The sequence below is a fragment of the Acinonyx jubatus genome, chromosome C1, assembly GCF_027475565.1.
Source record: "Acinonyx jubatus isolate Ajub_Pintada_27869175 chromosome C1, VMU_Ajub_asm_v1.0, whole genome shotgun sequence".
Taxonomy (NCBI): Eukaryota; Metazoa; Chordata; class Mammalia; order Carnivora; family Felidae; genus Acinonyx; species Acinonyx jubatus.
In genome coordinates this window covers 79,368,350-79,389,678 of record NC_069381.1, presented here as the reverse complement: position 1 = coordinate 79,389,678, position 21,329 = coordinate 79,368,350, and the positions used below count along the sequence as shown (strand labels likewise).

At 46.1% G+C, this 21,329-nt stretch overlaps 1 protein-coding gene across 10 annotated transcripts in view; it reads right to left on the bottom strand.

Annotated features, from left to right (window-relative positions):
• SLC44A3 (solute carrier family 44 member 3) overlaps positions 1-21,329 on the bottom strand; it is a 331,249-nt gene that overhangs the window by 56,659 nt on the left and 253,261 nt on the right. For 9 of the 10 annotated variants that reach the window (XM_053214493.1, XM_053214494.1, XM_053214492.1 and 6 more), the window contains 4 exons: positions 19,195-19,355; positions 17,211-17,300; positions 15,865-15,989; positions 11,133-11,319 (listed from right to left, as the gene is read on the bottom strand). In XM_053214493.1, the coding sequence (XP_053070468.1) occupies positions 11,133-11,319; positions 15,865-15,989; positions 17,211-17,300; positions 19,195-19,355 (563 nt within the window). The remainder of the gene's footprint in view (positions 1-11,132; positions 11,320-15,864; positions 15,990-17,210; positions 17,301-19,194; positions 19,356-21,329) is intronic. The other variant, XM_053214500.1, reaches the window with a different exon arrangement.

The following is a 21,329-nucleotide window of genomic DNA, read 5'->3' as shown; positions in this document are numbered from 1 at the left end:
TGATTCAACAGGCCACACTTCCTCATGGCTGGCTGTTGGCGTTATGTGAAACACAGATGCCAAAGTCAAGTTTGAAGCATCCGCCATAATTGAAGGTCTTCATAGCACAAACTAAAAAATGAGAACACACTTTTAACTTAGGAATAATATCCATAACGATATTTATAATGACTGAGGGGTGGGCGATTTGTGAGACACTTGACCTGTACGCAATGGTCATTTCACTTTGTAGATATGAAAACTGAGGTCTGGAAGAATCAAGAAACTTTCAGAAAGTCTCACTGCTCATGATTAGTGGAAGGAGCACATAAGCCCAGACACATTTGACTCTAAAACCCATGGTTTTTCTACCACACCACTTTGTGACACAAATAAAGCTTGTTAAATTGGTGAAATCATACAAAGCCATTAGGACTATATTCTAGACCCCTGCTCCACCAAAAACATAGAGTTCCTAAAAGAGACAAGGTCTTCATTTTTCCAAGGGATTCACTTCAGGTTTCATTTCAAGGACTAACTCTTCTAACACATTTATAGTATCTATTGGAGGGGCGCCTGGGTGGCTCAGTTAAGTGTCTGACTTTGGCTCAGGTCATGACCTCACAGTTCATGAGTTCGAGTCTTGCATCAGGCTCTATGTTGACAGCTCAGAGCCTGGAGCCTGCTGCGAATTCTGTGTCTCCCTCTCTCTCTGTTCCTCCCCCGCTCGCAGTCTCTTTCTCTCAAAAATAAATAAAGATTAAAAAAATAATAAAATATCTATTGGGTTTCCGTGTTAAACTTCTAGGTTCATATCTTGCCTTTATCCTTTCCTGGTTAGACTGGGGCAAGCTATTTAGTCTCCTTTGGGAGACTAAACTTCCTGCTGGTAGTTTAAATGAGATTACATGGTAAATGCTGAAGATAGGGCCTGGTCCATGGAAATTTCACTTTGTGAGTGGTCATGATTTTATTAAATTTCAGGAACTCAATACTGTATTAAATCAAGACCAGCATGGTAACCCCAACAATGCCCTGCCATTCCCATGGCTATACCCTGCTTTATTTGCCCTCATCTAAAGAAGCCCCTGAATTATACCCTGGAATTAGCCCTGCAATTCAATTCAGTTCAGTTTGGATTTAGTAAATCCAAATCCCAGCTCAGTGGCTATGCTTGATTTCTACATGTTCTCCATTATGTGTTTAAAATAAACTACTGTTAAGTAAGAGATAGGCACTTCAGTCTTTGGCAAAACCAACAACTTGGACAACATTTAAAGATAGTTTCAGATTTTCCTTCTTAGGTATAAATCGATTTTAGGTTCATAATTCACGTGTCTGTAGACATTCACAATAGGGTCTCTGCAAAGGAAGTGGGAGAAGATAACCATGCTGTAGCGCAATGTGATTCCACAGACGAAGGCTGGCCTTAGTTCCTTAGGCTCTGTGTTCTGCTGAACAAGAGTCACATTGTGAAAAAACAGTGGGGCAGCTTGATTTACAGAGAAGTTAATATTTGATTGAGCGCTGGGCTCTTTCTGCCTTAGAGGCAATTTCTGTTTCAGGTACAGCACTGATAAGTGTTTATGCTTTTCCAAAATAAGTGTGCCTCAGGAAAGCATTCCCAACGCTAAAGGAAGCAACCCCTCACCACTAACACACGGGCTTAGGTAGGTCAGGTCGATGGAGACTTGGAGAATCGCTCCAAAGAATATCAGAAGTGAGCAAGGTCAACCAACAAGCACACTGTATTTCCTGGGGATAGACTGTGGTTTCACAAGAACATGCTGACAGCGTGTCCCGTGGTTTGAGGGTGAACATTTCCATAGAATAGGAGGGATGCTTTCTTTGACAGATGAAAGGTAAATACAGAGGCCCGGGAGGCTAATGGGGGACGGTCTCTTCTTGGCTGCCTTGTGCCATCAAGAGCACAGTCATACATATTCCAGCTCGGCACACTGAGGGGCAAGAGTGAGTGGCTAAAGTAAGTCAAGGTTCACATAAGCCTTCAAATCCATGGCAGTCACCAAAGAAGCAGGATCTAGAAATTCTGGTCACTGCTGTCTTTAAATATCTTTGTCTAAACCATCTTCTGTTTGTTCCTCTGGTTCATTTATACCAGGCTGTTTACAGATTTTCCTTTAGGGCAGGGTTTCTCAACTTCTCAACATGTCAACTGACATTTCAGACCAGATAATCCTTTGTTGGGGGGGAGGGGAGGGGGGGCTGCCTGTGCACTGTAGGATATTTAGCATTATCCCTGGCCTCTACCCACTACGTGCCAGGAGCAACCTCCCTCCCCTCCTCTAGTTACAACAACCCGAAATGTCTCCAGACACTGCCAAATGCCACCTGGGGGATAAACCTGTTACTCAAGAAGCACAGTTTCAGGCAAACATTTTCTGAAGAATGAGGTGCTGTGGCTCCAGGGTGAAAGCCTAGCAACTAGTGGTTACAGCCTGTGGGTGGGGCAGGCGTGTTTATGCGCACAAGACTGCCCTCTCCTGGATGACAGTGTCAGTGCAGGCAAGAGCCCCTCATCAAAGGAGGAGCGGCTTTGTGGATAAGGACTGTTAACAACATAGTCACTACAACGTGTAGCTAACACAGGCTAATGGGCACTGGACTTCAGATAGATCCCAAGATATTGTGGATCTCAAGAATAAAGGTGCAAAGGGTACTGAAATGGGAGAGGACTTGGTTCCAGTCTCGGCTGTGACACTTGTGATAAGCAACCTGGGCCCCTGTTCCCTCATTGTAAAGATAAAAAGGGTGGACAAGATGAACCCTGAGGCAGTGGTTATAGGCTTAGGCTTGAGTCACACAGGCTGAGATTTATATCTATCTCCGCACCACCCCTAATGACTGACCACGCTCAGGCAGAGGGGACCTTGTAACATCTGTCTCATCACGTGCAATCTGAAGACATTTATACCTACTCCTCATGTCCTTGGTGACCCTGTCCTGTCTTATGGCTCCGAGCGCCATGCATGCAGCTACTCTGAGGATTAAATGGGTAAGACACTTGAACAAATGAGTTCAAGACAGGTTAGCTGTAACTGAAATACAGGTAGACAGAATTCCAGTTCTGGACTTAACGTATATTTATGAAGTATCTACTATACGTTGGAATTATGCTAGACATCAGCAATTAAGGTGGGGGATGTGAAAGAAGCAAACAAGAAATCAGAAAGAAGATACCATCTGAGGGACTCTCAGGAACTCACATACTGCTTTATTGGTCTATTCACCTCTCCTTCTTCTGGACTGTTCCTAATTTCTCCTTCAACCTCTAAGGGTTTTTCCCCCCCATTGTCACGTTCTCTCAATGATCTCACCTCTGGTTTCTCTGAGAAAATTGAAGCAATCAGAAAACCTCTGCCAGTACCTACCCCTGACATCTACCTGCCATCAGCATGAGCCCATTACCTGACCCCTACTTAATATGATAAATTGTCAGTGACCCTAAGGCTAACCTTTCCTCTGGATCTCCCTTCTCACCTACTGATGATAGCTATTCAGCAATATTCCCCTCTTTTTTCTTTCATCCAAGTATTCCTCTCAACCGAATCATTTTTAACCACTTCTCGTCTTTAACAAAACCTACTCTTGACTCTCCTCCAGCTTCCTTGCCATCTGTCTATTCCTCTTAATTTTTTAAAAAATAGTTTATTTATTTTAAAATAATCTCTACACCCAATGTGGGGCTCAAACTCACAACCCCAAGATCACAAGTCACATGCTCTTCTGACTGAGCCAGCCAGGCACTCCTCTGCTCCTCTTTATGGCCCAATTCCTCAAGACTGCCTCTACTTACTCTTTTCAATTCTTTTCTCTCTCTTTCTCTTAAACCCACTGCAATCATGATCCACTCCCTCAAGCGGTTTTGTTTCACCTCTACGTTGCTAAATTCAGTGGATAGTCTTTGGGTCTTATCCCACTTGGTAGCAGCATTTGACACACTGGACGCCACCCACATATCCCTGAAGCCCCAGCCAGCCTCATTTCTGTATTCCTCCTCAGCTCCAGGACCGCTCAACCACTGAAGATTCCCAGAGTATCGTCCTTAAATTTCCACTCTTCTCTCTCTGCACTCATTCTATTCTCATGGTTTTAAATACCATTTATATGCTCCCAAGTTTCCAAGTGAGATCTCTAACTGGGACCTCTCCAGAAACTTCAGACTCAACCAGCTAACTGCCCACTTGACATCTCCATCTGGCTGCCGAAGAGACATCTCAGTTAACACAATCAAAACCAATATGATCTCCCCTGAAATGCTCCACTCAGAGTCTTGCCCCATCTCAGCTGATGGCAGTCCCATCCTCCAGCTGCTCACTGCCATCTTTAAATCTCTTTCCTTCACATCCCTCCACAAATAAATCGGGAGATCCTTCAGAATAGACACAGAATCCAATACGTCACATCACGGCCATTATGCTCCTCCCTAGACGGCTGCCTGTAAAACGTCAGTCAGATCATGTAAATATTCTACTTAAAACTGTAATGGCTTCCCATCTCAGATTGGAACCAGAGCTCCTATAAAGGCTACAAGCCCAGAGGATATGACTCCAGGCTCTCTCTGACCCCCTTCTGACTCCACTCCAGTGGAAGGACTGCCTGCTGTGCCCCCAGTACCCATGCCTCTTGCTGCTCCCTTTGCCAAGAACACGGTCCCTTCCCTTATACAGCCTCATGGCTCTGCCCCTACCGCCTTCAAATCTTTGTTCACATATCCCCTTCTCAATGAGGCCCTCCCCCACTCACCACATTTAAAATTTCACCGCCCCTTGGGGCACCTGGGTGGCTCAGCCACTTGAGCGTCCGACTTCAGCTCAGGTCATGATCTCATGGTTCATGAGTTTGAGCCCCGCATTGGGCTCTGTGCTGACAGCTCAGGGCCTAGAGCCTGCTTCGGATTCCATGTCTCCCTCTCTCTCTGCTCCTCCCCTGCTCGCACTCTGTCTCTCTCTCTCAAAAATAAATAAAGATTAAAAAAAACCTCTTTTTTAAAATTGCACCTCCCCTTAAGCATTTCTCATTCTTCCCCTCTGCTTTAATTTTCCCCATACCACTTATCAACTTTTAATGTATTGTGAATTCACTTACATATTTTATTTAATGCCTGTCCCCCTATCCTCCTCTAGCTACAAAACTAGAGGGAAAGCTGTACCTTTAGCTTCTACAACAGGGTCTGATACAGTAAATATTCAATAAATATTTATTGAACAAACAACTGAATCAAACTTCCTCAGCATAGCATATGTATATCTCAATGTATCCTATATATCCCTAATATATCCTACTATAGAGATCTGAGACAATTTTCTGTACATCATCCATATAACCTGGAGGAAATTCATCATGAAGCTAACCATAAATCTAGAAACTATAAGCAAGCTTTAAAGCATTTTGAAAGACTAAGGTGACATTCATGATCATATACATGGCAATTTCTCAAGGAAGGCAGTCCAGATGGTTGGGATAATTTCCCAAAGGAAGCAGGCCCAACTTGGAAGGGCTCGACTTTCTAGTACATTCTATGTACTGGCCTCTTCCAGCAAATTGGCTCAAGCGTCCTAGTGACATCCCTCCTGCCCGTGTCTCCCACTGGCTCAGCTTCTACTCTGACAGCATGAAGATTAGGGGGAAAGAGAAGAAAATCTCGAGGTAGAACCTATGTGTATATCTCATTTCACACAGCACTGATGCAAATCCACTCACTGATTCAGGACACATTTACTGGACTCATTTAGGGGCTGTACGCTGAATAAAGAGACACAGAAAGAAAAAGACATGGCCCCTGCCCTCAGGATGTCCATTCCCTAGTTGGATGGTAACAAGTCATTAACTTGCGTTATTGTTCTTCATAGGACTTCTCACCGTCTGACATATATTTACTTATTTATTCCCTCTTTCCCCACTCACTAGCGCCTCTGCCTCATTCACGGCTGTACCTCCAGTTCCCAGGCCTGCAACAGTATGCATGCAATGAATATCTGCTGAAAGAATGAAGAATATTAAAAAATGCAAGGAAAATGAAGATGCACTATTAAGTATGCCTGGGGAATTCATAGATTTTCTAAGAAATATAATGCTCAAAGCAATTCTTGGAGAATGACTAGCTTTCTAAGCTGTTTCGGGTAGAAAGGGGCAAGTTGGGAAGAGGAGATGTTTCCAGATGAAGGTCACAGCAGGGGCAAAGGCACGAAGATGTTCATGGAGACTGTTTTCCTTTGCACTTTCCCAAAGGGGCTATAAACTTCCAAAAAGCAGGAGCTGCTTCAAATGTCTCTTGTGCAAGTTTCCTCCACCTGTTCCTAGGACAGGTGGGGGCTGCTAGGAGGTTTTTGTGAACTAATGTCAATCATTTTCTAGATCTCTCATCACTTAAAAAAGAAGACAATTGTCTTTTAAACTGTGCTCTCAAATATGCCAGGCACACCGGAGAGTAAAGCTGAAGCTAGTTCCAGGTACTCTTTAGTTAACAGTAATTCCCAATATAAGGAACATATATGGTCCTTTATTTGCAAAGCAAAGTTCTGGCCCCATCTCGGCCTCCTCACATCCCTGTAAAGCATCCGGGGAAAGCATCATTTTTCTATTGCAAAACTGGGGAAAGGGAAGCACAGAAGATTAACGCCCAAGGAAGCCCAGAGCCAGCTAGATCCTGGGTCCCTTGATGGGATACCCTTTGTCCAACCCCACCACCTCCTTTCCAAGCACGGCCCTCTGCCTGTCCCAAGCATGCCAAATCCATCCCTGTGATCACCTAACTGCAGCACGTAGGGGGAGAAAGTGCCGGCCCAAGATGGGCCTCTTCCACGGTTGACCCTGGGGCTTCCAGACCACCTTAATGACAACGGCGCATAATGAGACCACGTGGGCTCCTTCCAACCTGCCACCTGCACCTGCTGGGTTCCCAAGGTTATTACAGTTTTCACTTTCTTCCACTGGATTTTAGCAGTCGTTGTCACATTGTCGGTAGCAGACAAGTCCCGATGGGCTAATAAATGTCATTGCTGGAGGGCCTTGATGTGCTCTGCTGAAACAATCCCCAAACAAGCCAGAATTTGTCAACTAGCTCAGAGGCTGATTTATAGTCACTGGAGAAATTGCTCATCTGGACAAAAACAACCCAAGTTCACTCTTTCTGTATTTTTTTTCTTCTCTACACATTAAAATATTAGTTTCTTCAACCATCTGACACGACATTACCCACTGTGGACACCGCCACAGCACTGAAGAACTGGAGGATCCTGTAACTGCCTGAGGGGACGTGAAATGAGACTGTCAGGTGCTGCGTAGCCATCTCTGACCACCCACATCACCTGGCTTCTTTTCACAAGCTCTGAGGGCAGCCCCCAGCCTCCCACAAGCGTGGCCGGGGCATCTCCCAGAGGTCAAAATGACATGAGGCAAAGAAATGACCCGCCCACACCCAGAGTGGTGGCTTGGCACCGAGTGAAAAGGCCTTTGAGAACAAAGGAGTTCTGTGCACCTGGTTCAGCCCACAGGTGAGTGGAAAGGAGAGTCAGGTGGCCTGAGGGGACAGCAGTCTGTTTGTGTTTTGTTTTGTTTTGTTTTTTACTTTGCCCGAGCCCAGGGCGGAGGGAAGGCTACAGCTCTGTGTGATCCCTTCTCTCCTGTAAAGGGAAGATCAGTTAGCTCACCGGCCTAGGTCAGGCCCCGGGGACCCAGCTTTTCCTGCCCTTCTGCTCCTCACCCTCTTGCCTGGTTTCCTCCTTCCGCTGACAGGGAATGGCCGCACTTCAGCACACGGCCCCTGAGGCACTCCCTTCGGCCCCACGGAATCACCTTCCTGGCTCCCTGCCTCTCCTGTTCTCAGTCCTGGGGCAGAGGCTACTTCATGCCCCCTAAGTCCTGGGCCCAACTTGGGCCTAAAGGGGAGCTGAAGGGGCACCACGCTGGCAGCTCACTCCCAAGGCAGCCCTGGGCTTGTTCCCTTCCAGCTGCATCCCAATCCCAGGACTGGCTCTCTCCTTGTTCTCTCCTGGTGCTTGCCTGTGACCCCTGTCGAATCCCCTCTGGCTTCTTTCTGCATTTTCTGATCTGGCAATTTCTAGCCCATCCTCTGAGAAGCCCTCCCTGACTCCCAAAGTGGGTTAGAGCCCCGTTCCGCTGCTCTTGGAGCTTCCCCAAATTTTTCCTAGTGTGACATTCATCGATTTTCACCATGAGCGCATGTCTAATTGTCACTGTGTCCTACTCAACTCTAAGTGCTGTGAGGAGAGACCACCATTCCTCCCTAGGGCCTTGCCCAGGGCCTCAGCCCCGAGACGCTCCCCTAACCCTTACGAATTAAAGCAAGAACAAATGAACGTGCCCCACCCCAAAGCACTGTGGGATAACATGGGGACAATTTCCTTCAGTCATGCTCACAGCCGACTGTGAACGGCTGGGGTGGGCAGCTGTACCCTAGAGGCTGGAGGAGGAACGAAGTTCCTTCCCTGGTCACGAGCCATATTTCCCACGACCTCACCCTTTCTCTGGTGATTCTTTAGGGCAGGGGTTCACGTACTACAGTCCAACACCCAGTGTGCCACCCCCTGTCACCCCCTGCCACCCTTCCCTCCCAGCCCAAATTGGCTTTGACCTCTGGCCCTGCCATGTTGTCCTGTAACCACAGACCCCAAACACACCATTATGGGCACAGGCCACATCTGCCAGCCAGCTGCTGTGGTCACAATACTGCTTTGACTTGACAGAAAACTGAGGAGGCCCATTCTGTGTCCCAGCAGCCATGGGAAATGTGAGATGGTGGAGAGAGCACGGGTCCCTTCCTAGGGCTCAGGAGCCAGAGAGAGCCTCCCACTTCCTAGCTGCGTGACCTTCCTCAATTCCCTTACCCATAACTGGAGCAGAACAGCGCGTACGACAAAGGGGGACTGCACTGCTTAACACAGAGGACATAAGAAAGGTCTTAATCCCGAGCCAGGAATTTGGGCCCTTTCCAACAAATGCTTGTTTTCTGCACGTACCAAGGCCACTGCCCGCCTTTCTGACCAGGACTGAGACGACCTCATGTGGGCAAACTGGAATTGTTCAGTGTTGCCCTCAGCTGAGACTTCCAATTGCCCCACAACATTTGTTCTTCCCTCTTCCTTGGCAACAGAACTTCTAATTTTTGTACTGCCCATGGCTGCCCCCAATGACACCACATCTCCCATCCCTCCCCTGCAGGTAGGTGTTGCCCGGTAACTAGGATGTGGCCAAGGGGGTGGAAGTGAGGGCCTGACTTCGGGAATTGGGGGGCGGGGGCAGAGGGCATGTTCACCTTCCTCTCCGCCACCTTCCTAAGGGCTGGAATGACATGGTTGGAGCCCGAGTGTCTGCTTCAGCTACTAGATGGAAGCCAGTGGTAGAGGATGTCAGCCACAAGGTGCTGAAATGAAATGGAAGAAGGATAGTGCCCAGGTCCTTGACCTCTACAGGACCATGCTAGCACGGTGCCTCCTCCTTGCGAACTTCATTTATGTGAGAGAGAAATTACCTTATATCTTATTTAATTCACTGCTTTTTTTAGTCTTTTGTTACTCCCAAACTCATCCTGATCGATTACAGTCATGTATCTGGTTAACCAAGGATTCTTCATGGATAATTATTCTGAGTTCACTGCAGGTCTTCAGAATGCTTCTAGAGAGCAACAGAAGAGATTGCTCCTAAGCGCGTCTGAGGCTGGAAGTGTGGGCTGTGTCTCCCAGGGAGCCTGCTGACAATCTCGAAGCCATCTCCAATGAGCCTTCTACTCCAGAGGACAGAGAGGAGACCCCAATTTCCTAAGAATCTATGACACAGCAGTTCTCACATATTTGACCAGAGCTGACAGGGGACCAAATAAACTTGATAAAACGGTAAGGAGTTACATTAGCCTTACTGATTTGACATCTGCTGTGGCTCTTCTCTGTCTGGTGACAGTCCCAGAAAGCAACTTACTCTTTCGTACTCCCATCGTAGTGTGGATGTGGGCCTTATCCAAATCAAACACGGGAGTCAGAGACGATCCAGAACAGGGCCGCTTGACATGTGCCTGCGAGCCTAGCTGCGTGTCCTCACAGTTTGTTACTAGCCCACAGTGAGATGCGGAGCTTGAGCCAGAACACAGACCTACTGCTTGACTAAGCCCATCATTTCCTTCTGGTGACTTCTTTTCCCCCACAGCAAGACTTTCTCCATGAGGGAGTGATATATATTCTGACAAAGCTCCTTACCTCATTTCAGACTGTACTTTACATAGCATTTCTTTGCTCTGTTATGGGGCTTCAAAAATATATAGTTTGCCCTACCTCAAACCAAATGAATCAGCATCTCTGAGGACAGGGCCCAGGCAACTGCATTTTAATAAAGCACCTTAGCTGACTCTGAGGAATGCCCGTGGTGGAAAACCATCGTACAGATATGACAGGAAGGTGGAGGATTCAGTATTGTCTTCTCAGGACCTAAGCAATGTGAACGTCCATCTGCACTTGTTTTAAACTTACGCTGGCTCTGCTGAGCATGCCAGACTCTTAACAGGGCCTTTCCTGGGCCCTTCTTGATTGCCCGAATTGAGAGGAGTTGGCAGATTATCTTGGACAAAATTTAAATCCAGAGACATTTGATAGTATTGTTTCCATAAACTTTTTTTTTTTTTTTTTTTACTGTTTATTTTTTTGAGAGAGCAAAGTGTAAGCTGGGGAGAGGCAGAGACAGAGAGAGGGACAGAGGGTCCAAAGCGGGCTCTGCACGGACAGGCTGACAGTAGTGAGCCCGATGGGGGACTCGAACCAACAGACCGAGAGATCATGACCTGAGCTAAAATCGGATGCTCAACCGACCGAGCCACCCGGGTGCCCTGCTAATACTCTTTCTAGAGGCTTTTGTTCATGTTGTAGTTTTTTCAAAAGCTCTTTTAGTCCTTACTGAATTTGCTCTCTCGAGAAACACACTCAGCTTCTTTAAAGCCAGTATAAAAAAGGAAAAGGATTTTCCGCCCCCTCCCCCCCCACGACAGAGCCCCTGGCACCATCACTGCTGTCATCAGACACCTCCAGTTCCACCGGAGGCTTGGTCCCTACAAAACAGGTCAATGGTTCCAAAATGGCAGGGTCTTCCATGCACAACTCAAAGGCGATGGAACCCTCTACCCTTACCTGCAGTTCCCAGGCTCAGGAGCACGGCCACCCAGAGGACCCAGAAGAAAATGAGGATGGCAAAAGTCCATAGTGGTTGGAACAGCAGGAATGGAGAGTTGCTGATGGCTTTATTTATAACTTGGAAAAGTTCGACTGTCAATTTTATTCTCTTTCTGAAGACAAAAATCAAGCTGAGCAGAACTGCCTGGAGAAAAAGGGGTTAGAGCAAATTACTCAAAATAATTAGAGAAAGGCTTAAAGCAAACCTTAATATTTTACTGACGTGTCAGCCAACAGCTCCTTTAAGATAGCTACTCATACTTTTATTATAATTAAACAGAAAAATATTCACATCCTAAGTGGGCATCTATTATGTGTTGGCCCCTGTGCTAGATCCTGCAGCTGTAACCATGAACGAGACACAGTCCCTGTCAGAGAACAAGAGAAAATGCAAAGAAAGTCCTCTAGGGTCAGAGAACTGTCTTCTATCTCTCACCTCCTCTCCACAATACGCAAGATACTCAGAGAATGCTCGAAGACTGCAAAAGGCAAGGGATGTAAGTATGAGGGAAAGGACAGTGGTTATGTCTCAAAGCAACCTTCTGTGCCTTCTTCTTTGCTGGTTTTGGCCTCCCTCCATATAAATTTCTTACTAAAGGAAGAAATCACCCTTCACCCCCACATCCCAGCCCAGTCATTGCCATCTCCTCTTGCTCTTCACACACAAGCACCGGCACTGACTAGTCTCCACCTGCCACCCATACTCCCGCAACCTAACCTAGAGCACGGCATGTGAATCTCTGCCCATTCCTCTTTTCTTAAAACGGTCTCCTCTCTTAACCTCTGTGATTGTTCTTTCTTCTGGCTCTCCTCCTACCTCTTGTTGTTTCTACAGTCTTTGGACTCCTTTTCCTTTGTGGTCTTAGCGTCCTTCCTGGAGGCTGATAACCTTCAAAGAAGAACCTCCAGCCTCACCTCTCTCTAGGTGCTAGATGAGTAAGCACATCAGTTACCGGCCAGGCCGTGGACGTCATACAGTGTCTCAAATTCATCCCATCCTGAACCAAGTTCATTATCTTCATAGAAGAATCTTCTTCTTCTTCTATATTTCCTATTCCAGTGGCCCTAATTTTTCTGGCCTCTCCAAGAGTAAGGATGGTTCCCCTCTTGTGTGCTTCCATATTATCCCAAACTTAGGAATTGTAGCACTCAGAATTTATACGGCAAATGTTTACTCATCTGACTTTCTCATTAGATTAAGCTCGCTGAGAGCAGAGCCGTCCCTTACTGTCAAGAACTGGCCCAGTGCAGGGCACAATCCCCATCTTCTGCATTCAGTTTCCTGACAGATATCTCAGTCTAACCTCCCTTCTCTTCCCAAGTTTATCAATTATCTCAGGTCTTATCAATTATCTGCACCCAAATAGCCACCTCCTTAGCCTCTGTCTTTAATTCCACTGGTCCCCAACCCCTACCCCTTTCCCTCCTCTAACCCACAGCTAAAGGGGTCTTTGTAAAGACTAGAATCAATGATGTCACCTCCTAGCTCAAAATCCCTCCATGGTTCCCCTGTGCTTCTGGATAAAGATCAAGGTCATTATCGCTACAGATAAGGAACTTCCTGGCATGGCCCCTCCTGTATCTGCCTCTCAGCCTTCTGCCAAGGGAACCTCCACAGCTCCCTCTTGTGTTCATGACAAGATACCCTTTCTCCTTTAGCCTTAGATACCCTTTCTCCCCTAGCTGGGCTGGGGCATTCCTGGCCCAAAGGATCTTACAATACAGTGGAAGAAAGTTGAAGGAAGGTGGGATAAAATGGGAGCAGAGCCTCCCGACCCAGACATGGGTGTCTGGAGGAACTGGGGAAGATGTCCGGACCCCTGTAAGTGGTAAAGGCTAAGCAGAAATTTCCAACTCTGCATTCTCGATGCCTACCACAATCAACAAAAAAGAGGAACCTTTTTTGTTTCACTTAAAATTTTCATGAAGCAAAATGATATGATCTTTAGGCAAATAAACTTGGCTTCTAGCTCCTGAGTAGAAAGCTAACATGTGTATATTTAAATACATGTGTGTTTTACAAGTTATATATATGCATAAAATACTCCTCTCACACTCCAAGTACACTGCAAGGATGCTCACTAGAAGCGTAGAGTCAACTTTCAGCAGGGATCAGCATTACCTACCGGGGATGGTGCCGGGGGTGTGGGCCAGGCTGGGCTGAACAGCAGGGCTGACTTACCATGGGGGCCACGTCCTGGCTTCACTCATCTGGGCTCTAAGCTGCAGGGAGCTGCCCTTCAGCCTGTGCTCCTAAGCTGATGCCCTGAGGTGTGCATTTAAGGCCATTTACCCTCTTTTCTCCATTGCTGCTAGCGCTTATAATAAAACTATTTAAATAATATTCATAGGCAGCCCCCATCTTCCCTGAACCATGTTTTCTAGTTGATTTGTGAGGCAGCTTCTGGGAACTCAGGAGACAGGAACATATCCCAGCCAAGTGTCCTGGTAGCAGACAAGGATCTCCCTGGGAAATCTTCACTAGATGAGACTTTCAGGGTCTCTGTTGGGCTCCAACATACAGGTCAGGGAAGAAGTGAGATGGGGCTCCCACGTGAGCAAGAAGGATGAGGGTCGAGGGAGGTGACCTTTCTCTTGATTCTATTCCCCTCTTGCTAATGTTGTTTCCCTCTTTTGCTTCTCTGGAAAAGTGGGGTAAGAAAGGCAGAGTGAGGGAGAAGGGGAGCAGCTGCTAACTCCTCTTTCCTCTTGGATACCAGCACTGAGGACAGGGAGTGGTACCTGACTAGGGGACACAGTATGACGTTCTCTCCCTGACCTCTTTCCCTCATCTTGTGCAGGGGTCTGTGGGAGCCAAGCTGGGCTGGTGGGGGGAGGAGCAGGTGGAAAGTGGTTTTCTCTTGCCCCACAGCCAGCCCAGCTTCCTAGCCCTGGGTCCCCTGTCAGGGAGCATGAGAGGTGGCTCTCTGTGGGAATGCTGAGTTTCCATGGCAGATGCTCCCCAGGGAGGAGGGAAGTCCATGGCCCTAGGGGAATCTTGTAGGAATATTCCCATTCAACAGATGAGGAGAGCCAAGCCTAAGGCCAAGACATTTCTGTGAGGTCACACAGTGGGTAGTGGGCCATGGGCTGGGACGTCCGCCTCAGACCGCAAAGGCTGGAATCTTTCCCTGTGCGCCAGGTCATGACATTGCTTGCTCTGTAATTTATCTAGTCATGGGGCAGGTGCTATCTGTGTATTGTATCTTGCTAGCTCTGTTGCCTAGTGCATGGCCCAGTGTATGACAGGGACTCAAGTACACAGCAATCAACAATCTAGGGCTCTTGTGAGGACATGCCCACCCAGCAGCCAGCACGTGGTGGGAACTCAGTAAGTAGCTGTGATAGGTGTGCCAAAGCAATGGTGTATGAGCTGTGGTTCGCTTCTACCCTCTATACCATCCTTTGAACAGTCCTCACAGACACAGGTACAAACAGCCTTTCTTCCTTCACAGCCTCACCTCTCACCAACCTTAGTGAAGAGAACTTCCCCTGACTTTGGTGTCTGGTGGCAGTTAATGGTTCAGTGTGTGGAGACAAAGGAAGCCCTGGGGAGGGCTAAGGGAGAAGGTACACTCTCCCCCCTAGCTTGGAGCCCTGCTCCCCACCCCCTCCTCCATGCCCAACAGCTCGGCACCGGCTGGGTTACAGGGGGTTCCTTTTTTCTCCAGCCTCCTTTTCAGGCCCTGGAGCAGTTATGGGCTTGGTCCCTGCCTGAGGCAGGACAAATCAGAAGCTTTACTTAATCACACATTTGCCTCCTGAGATACAGTTTATGTGAAGAACACAAACCTGAAACCTCACTAGAAATGAGAAAATCTGAAGACCACCAAATAGGGGAACTGAAGGATCTCCTCAGGAGAGAAGTGAGTTGTGAGAGAGTCTGCGTTTGCTGGAAGAATTAAAGGGCTTGTGGAAAACCTAGCTGTGGCTCATCCACAAAACGGTTAGCAAGCAAGGCACAAGCAAGGATGGCCGTGGTTGCCTAAAATCAACTCCACGGTCCCTCCAGGGCCTTGTGATTCTAGCCCATTTAGTGCCACCTGGGGAGTGACCTCAATGGTTTGCAACAGCCAACCTCTCTCCCGCAACAACCAGTATCTGCTGCCTCCATAACTCCACGTGTGCCTGTTTTCATCTAGGGAGCTCACAGAGGTGGCGGCAGGTTCTCTGAAAACCAAAATAACCCAGTGGCCAGCAGGTCTGAAAATAAAGGACTCTGTGTTCAAGGGCAGTGGGAGCTGTCACACCCTGGAGGGAGCAGAGCATCCATTGGCTGGAACGGGGAGTCTGCTCACAAACAGGAAAGAGGAACTGTCGTAAGTCTGCCCTCCTCCAGGGTCCACCTTATAGCTGCTTGGGGGTAAAAATGGTTCTACTGTATTCAAGGAAAACGAATCAGCACAGGTAGGAAATTAACCTCTGAGACATGGCAGAAATGACTTGGAAAGAAGGTAAGGCTTTCTTTTTTCCTGTTTTTTGGAAGGTTTTGATTTATCCCTATGTAGGTATTGCAAATAAAAGAAAGTCCTAAACATGTATGTGTATTCATCATACTATTACGTAATGCATACTCTGAGATTAAAAAACAACAACAACAAAACCAAATTCTAGTTGTTTTTGGTTAAATTATTTGGATTTCAGAGTTCTAGCGAGCTACTTGACCTCCTGCTGGAAGGGCGTCTCTTACCGTCATTACTGTAGATACAAGAGCAAACCCCAGCAAACACTTCATATTTTCCCTTTCTGTGTCCAATTCTATGCTGAGGTCATGGGTATAGTCGTAATACAGCCACCATAAGACACCACAGACAACTAGAAGGCAAAACACCAGGGGAACTCAGCACGTGCGCGTGGGATAACCGCCTCCCCCAACCCCCAGCACTGGGTGGCCTGGCTCCGGCAGTGGGTCCCACGGGCCTGGGGCTTGATGTGTAACAACCGACCCTCTGAAGGAGCTGGGCAGGGCCAGGGTGGCCTCCCCAAGGACCGCCCAGACCCTCAGTGGCTGCTTGCCCTTGGGAGGCACGGGAAGGTGATGCTAGAACACAGGTGCATCTTGTCAGCCCAGCCTACAGACTGGGCATGGGCGTGAGCAGGGAGGAAAGTGCACGGACAGGACAGTGAGGGGAACAACATTAGAGTCCAAAGTCTAGACCTGCCCAGTGAGCTCCACTGGTGACAACTCCTGTGGGAACTGGGAGGTCAGCTTGGCGGTCAAAAGACAGGGTAGACACTCTGATATTGCAACTGCTCTCTGTTTAAACACTACAACGCCACCTACAGCACCACTACAGGAAGGTCATGTTCGTCTTTACTTGTCCTAAGTGAGAAAGTGTCCATCACAAGCTGTGGTGCCTGTCCTCCAGCATGGCACGCTGTGCACCTGTGAGCCGTAGGGCTCTAAGTTGCTGAGGGCAGATTAAGGGGAATGAGACTCTATAGTCATATCGATTATTAAAAGTTAAAATGTCCCATGCCAGTTGGTAAATAGCTGCTGCCTTGAACTTCCTGTGTGCCCCTACCTCTCAGACCTCCTTTCCTGATAACTCTTGGATGGACCCACATTCCAGCCACAAAAGGGGAACCAGCAGGTACAGGAGAGGCTCTTTGGGACCCTCCCCAGCTCAGGGCCTGAGTCTTTTTAGACTGGAGCCTTTGCATGACAACTGTGGGGACCCAAGATCAATGGTTGATGTGGAAGTTCAGAAGATATTCTTTAAAAGGCTTCCACAAGACTTGGAGTCGTCTGTTAATGGTATGGTCACCAGGACCACTCTGGATTGGCAGGCCTGACTAAGCAGCAGCCGAGTGCAGCAGAGACAACAGATTGGCATCAAATTTGCTAATATCTGCAACACAAACTACTCCCTTTGTCCTCTCTGGGCCCAAGTTTTCTCATATGTAAAATGACAGGGTTGGATGAGAGACTCTCTGAGCCCCATTTAGCTTAAAAGTGCCAACTTGTAAGTTCTGTACTTAATGGAAAGGCTTTGCATTTAATCAAAAAGAAATCAATCAAGTAGAAATACTTACACAGCAGTCCCGAAATAATCAGTGCAATGAAAATGTGAACCAGAAGGGTGGTGATGAACCAGAAGGTGAACATCATGGCCAAAGACAAGGCTGAAAAATTAAGCAAAATATATAAACCCCAACAGCAACCGAGGTGCCGAGGTGTGAAGGTAATGATGGCAGGGCTTTAATGACTCCCAGAGGAGGGAGGACTGAGAATTTCCTTCAGTCGCTAAATATCTTAAACATCTACTAAAAAAAATAACAAGACATACACAGGGTACTCTCTAAAGCATATATAAGTTCAGTCTGCTACAGTAAGCCAGTTTCTGAAATCCTAGCAATTCTTCTTTTATTAATTTTTTTTTAAATCAGGCAGGTCTTATTCCCAAATACCCAAAATGTTTTTTTTAAGTCCAAATAAACCATTATTATTATTATTATTATTATTATTATTATTTACCACACTTAACTCTTTTCACTTCTTATTGGGCTTATATAAAGTTTTAACTTTAAATGTTCTCAGGAATTTTTAATAAATATGAAAAATTAATGCCTTTAGAAATGAAAAATTTAAGGTTCCAATTATATGGTAAGCTGTATATGTAAAAAAATCCGCATATTATTTTCCAGTATTTGGGGTTTTAAGCTTATGACCTTATGTTAAGTATTGCAGTGAGTTTATATATAATTTTACATTTTTCCTAAACAAGAGATCAGTATTACTTGGGGCCGCCTGGGTGGCTCAGTAGGTTAAACATCCAACTTTGGCTCAGGTCATGATCTCACAGTTTATGGGTTCGAGCCCCGTGTGGGGCTCTGTGCTGATAGCTCAGAGCCTGGAGGCTGCTTAGGATTCTGTGTCTCCCTCTCTCTCCCTCTGCCCCTTCCCCACTCATGCTCTGTCTCTCTCAAAAATAAACATTTAAAAAAAAAAGAAATCAGCGTTACTTACAGACACTTTGGTGTAGTGGTTAAGAATGTGGATTTGAGGATCAGATACATCTGGGTTGGGTCTCAGCTCTGCCACCTACTCTACTCACTGCCTGACTTTGGCCAAGTCACTTAACCTCTCTATGCCTCAGTTTCCCTTCCTACAAATGGTGACAGGATTCTGACAAGGCTTTAATGAGTAAAGTAAGTAAGCACAATGCCTGGCACATCTGGGTCCTAAGAAGTCTGGAAGTTACATAATGGTGATGGGTTAAGTATTCCCAAGTATTTAGGAATTAGTAACATTTTGGTAAGGAAATTAGGGAAAATCTGATGAGTAAACTGGCAAAATCATGGCTGATCAAAGAATTCCTTTCAACAAAAAGGTTGGGAAGCAGCCACTGGAGAAGGGGTAGATAGCAGGCCACTACAACTGCCCACACAGCAGAATGTATCAACTTGTTCAAAGAGAAAGTCAACTCTTAAAGGGGCTCATCAAATTGAAATGGGAAGTTAAAGGGTCAAGAGTGGGTAGCTGCTTCCAGAAATGCCCAGAAGAGGCATGTCACAGCTCAAGGCCTTGACCTGCCTATAACCCAAAGCAGGCGGTTGGCTACCTCAGGCCATTGCCTTCTGATGCTATTCAACACAGATACACACGCCTCCTTCTCTTGCTCCCATGCGGCCTTCTAATCTGGCTTGCCTATGGGGAGAGGGCATTCTGACCAGAAGACATGGCTTTCTGGTCCCCCTGACAGTTGTACTTTTCGTGGCCAGTTAGCAAATTGGCAATATGCTTTACACATCCATCCTTATGCAGAGCTGAGGACCAGGTACCGGAACATGGCCACTATGTTAAGACAACCCACACTCGGTAGGCCTCTTGGCAGAGAGCCAGCTGGTGTCTCCCTAATTTTATTGTCCCCTCTCCCACTTGAACCTGAAACACTGAAAATCTTTATAAAGAAAACATGTGAACTTTTATCTTTAAGAGGCTAATTCTCATCGTACAACATACGCAAGTGCTAGAAACTTTGGCAGAGTCACTGAAAGAAAAGCAATTTAAAGTTACCTAATGTGAGGATACACAGACCAAGGATTGTGTCTCTTCCTGACATTATTCCACTTAGAATTTGATGGAGGGTGTCAACATCATTTATCAAAACAGATGCAAACAAGGAATAGCACTCGGGTGTTTGAGGGACGCATCTGTTAAACAAGGGGAAAGACTTGCTAAAAAGAAAAGAAGAAACGGCAAAGATATTTAATTAGTTAACTTAAAAAAATGCTTATTTAAAAATTTCAACAACCAAGAAAGCATAAGATCTGCAGTAATAAAAAGAAGTTTAGCATCCTGTTTGCAGAATACACCTTGGAAAGCCAGGAAAGGGGCACCTGGGTGGCTCAGATGGTTAAGTGTCCGACTCTGGATTTCAACTCAGGGCATGATCTCAGGGTTCATACAATTGAGCCCCCCATCAGGCTCTGCACTGACAGCATGGAGCCTGCTTAGAATTCTCTCTATCTTCCCCTCCCCTGCTGGCTTTCTCTCTCTCCCTAGAAAGAAAGAAAGAAAGAAAGAAAGAAAGAAAGAAAGAAAGAAAAGAAAAGAAAAAAAAGAAAAGAAAAGAAAAGAAAAGAAAAGAAAAGAAAAGAAAAGAAAAGAAAAGAAAAGAAAAGAAAAATGAAAAGAAAGCAAGCTCTTTCTGTACACTCTGCTACAGTAATTAGCTGATGCTCTGGGTGGGGAATGATGATGGGGACCCAGAGAAACTGGAACGCTACACTTGGAGAGTGACATTTCTGATTCTCCTGTCTTGGCCCTTTTTGGATACAAACTACCAACTCCAACACAAGAATGGCATTTAAGGAACTGGTAGAGATAAGAGCTGGTTTAACTGGAAGTTGGGTCAATGAAACTACCATTCGGTCCTCTTTGAGAAGGTAGGTGCATAAGGCTTGAGAGGCTTGCTACGAACAGAGTGGATAGCGAGCGATGAATATATGAATAAAGCTGTGGTTGGTAACTGCCTTGGGTAGATGAAAAAGCTGATCTTTTTGGGGTCCCTTCCTGAAACGTAAAAATGCTCAGGGATATCCATTCTAATGACTTAAAAATTTTTTTAATGTTTATTTATTTTTGAGAGATAGAGAGAGACAGAGAGAGAGAGAGAGAGAGAGAGAGAGAAAGCAGGGGAGGGGCAGACAGAGAGGGAGACAAAGAATCCGAAGCAGGCTCCAGGCTCCAAACTGTCAGCACAGAGTCCGACACCAGGCTTGAAGTCATGAACCAAGAGATCATGACCTGACCTGAAGTTGGACACTTACTGGACTGAGCCACCCAACAGTGGAAATAATCGCAACCCAAGAAGCATCAAATTATCAGACACATTGCTAAAAACCAAGCATTTTTTTGAAATGTGTGAAGATGAAACAAGGGAGAACCCAAATGCAAACAATATTGTATTATCATGAAGAAAAAATGGCTTCTGAACTTTCAATGAATGCAACATAGAACATAGAAGAATCTCTCTCAGGAAGTCATAACATTACAGGAATAGTTCCTGACTCCCTGAATAGTGATTCAAGAGAAGAGTAAAACAACTAAGCAGTTTTTCCCTAGTTAAAAAATTTGAAGGTGTAATACAGTCACATGGCTCAAGTTCCAGAAGGTACAATAGAACGAATAAATTGTGAGAAATGGCTGTCTCTTCTCTTTAAGGAAAATTATTTCTTCACAGGCAACTGTTGTTTTGGTTTATCTAGTGTATCATCCTAATTCTTTTCTCTCTCTCTTTTTTAAAGTAAACTGTACGCCCAATGTGGGGCTCAAACTCAAAACCCCGAGATCAAGAGCTGCATGCTCTGCTGGCAGAGCCAGCCAGGTGTCCCTCTATAAATTGTTCTAGAGACTTTTAAAAACATATGTGAGTATAACAGGAAATTTAAATGGAGGTCTATAGCTGAAGCTCAAAGATAATAAAAATTATACTCCAAAATGAGACGCCAGACCCCACCATTCTGGGCTTGCCAAAAACACTGTTTAGAAAACTAGGTGGCTTGTCCTTACCACCCCTATGTTCCACAGAAAGTATAAAAGGGTTGGGAGTTGGAGATTAGAAGAATGTTTTAGAAAATAAACTTATAATTTTGGAATAATTTTTGAGTTACAGAAAACTTGCAAAGATGCTACAGAGAGTTCCTGTG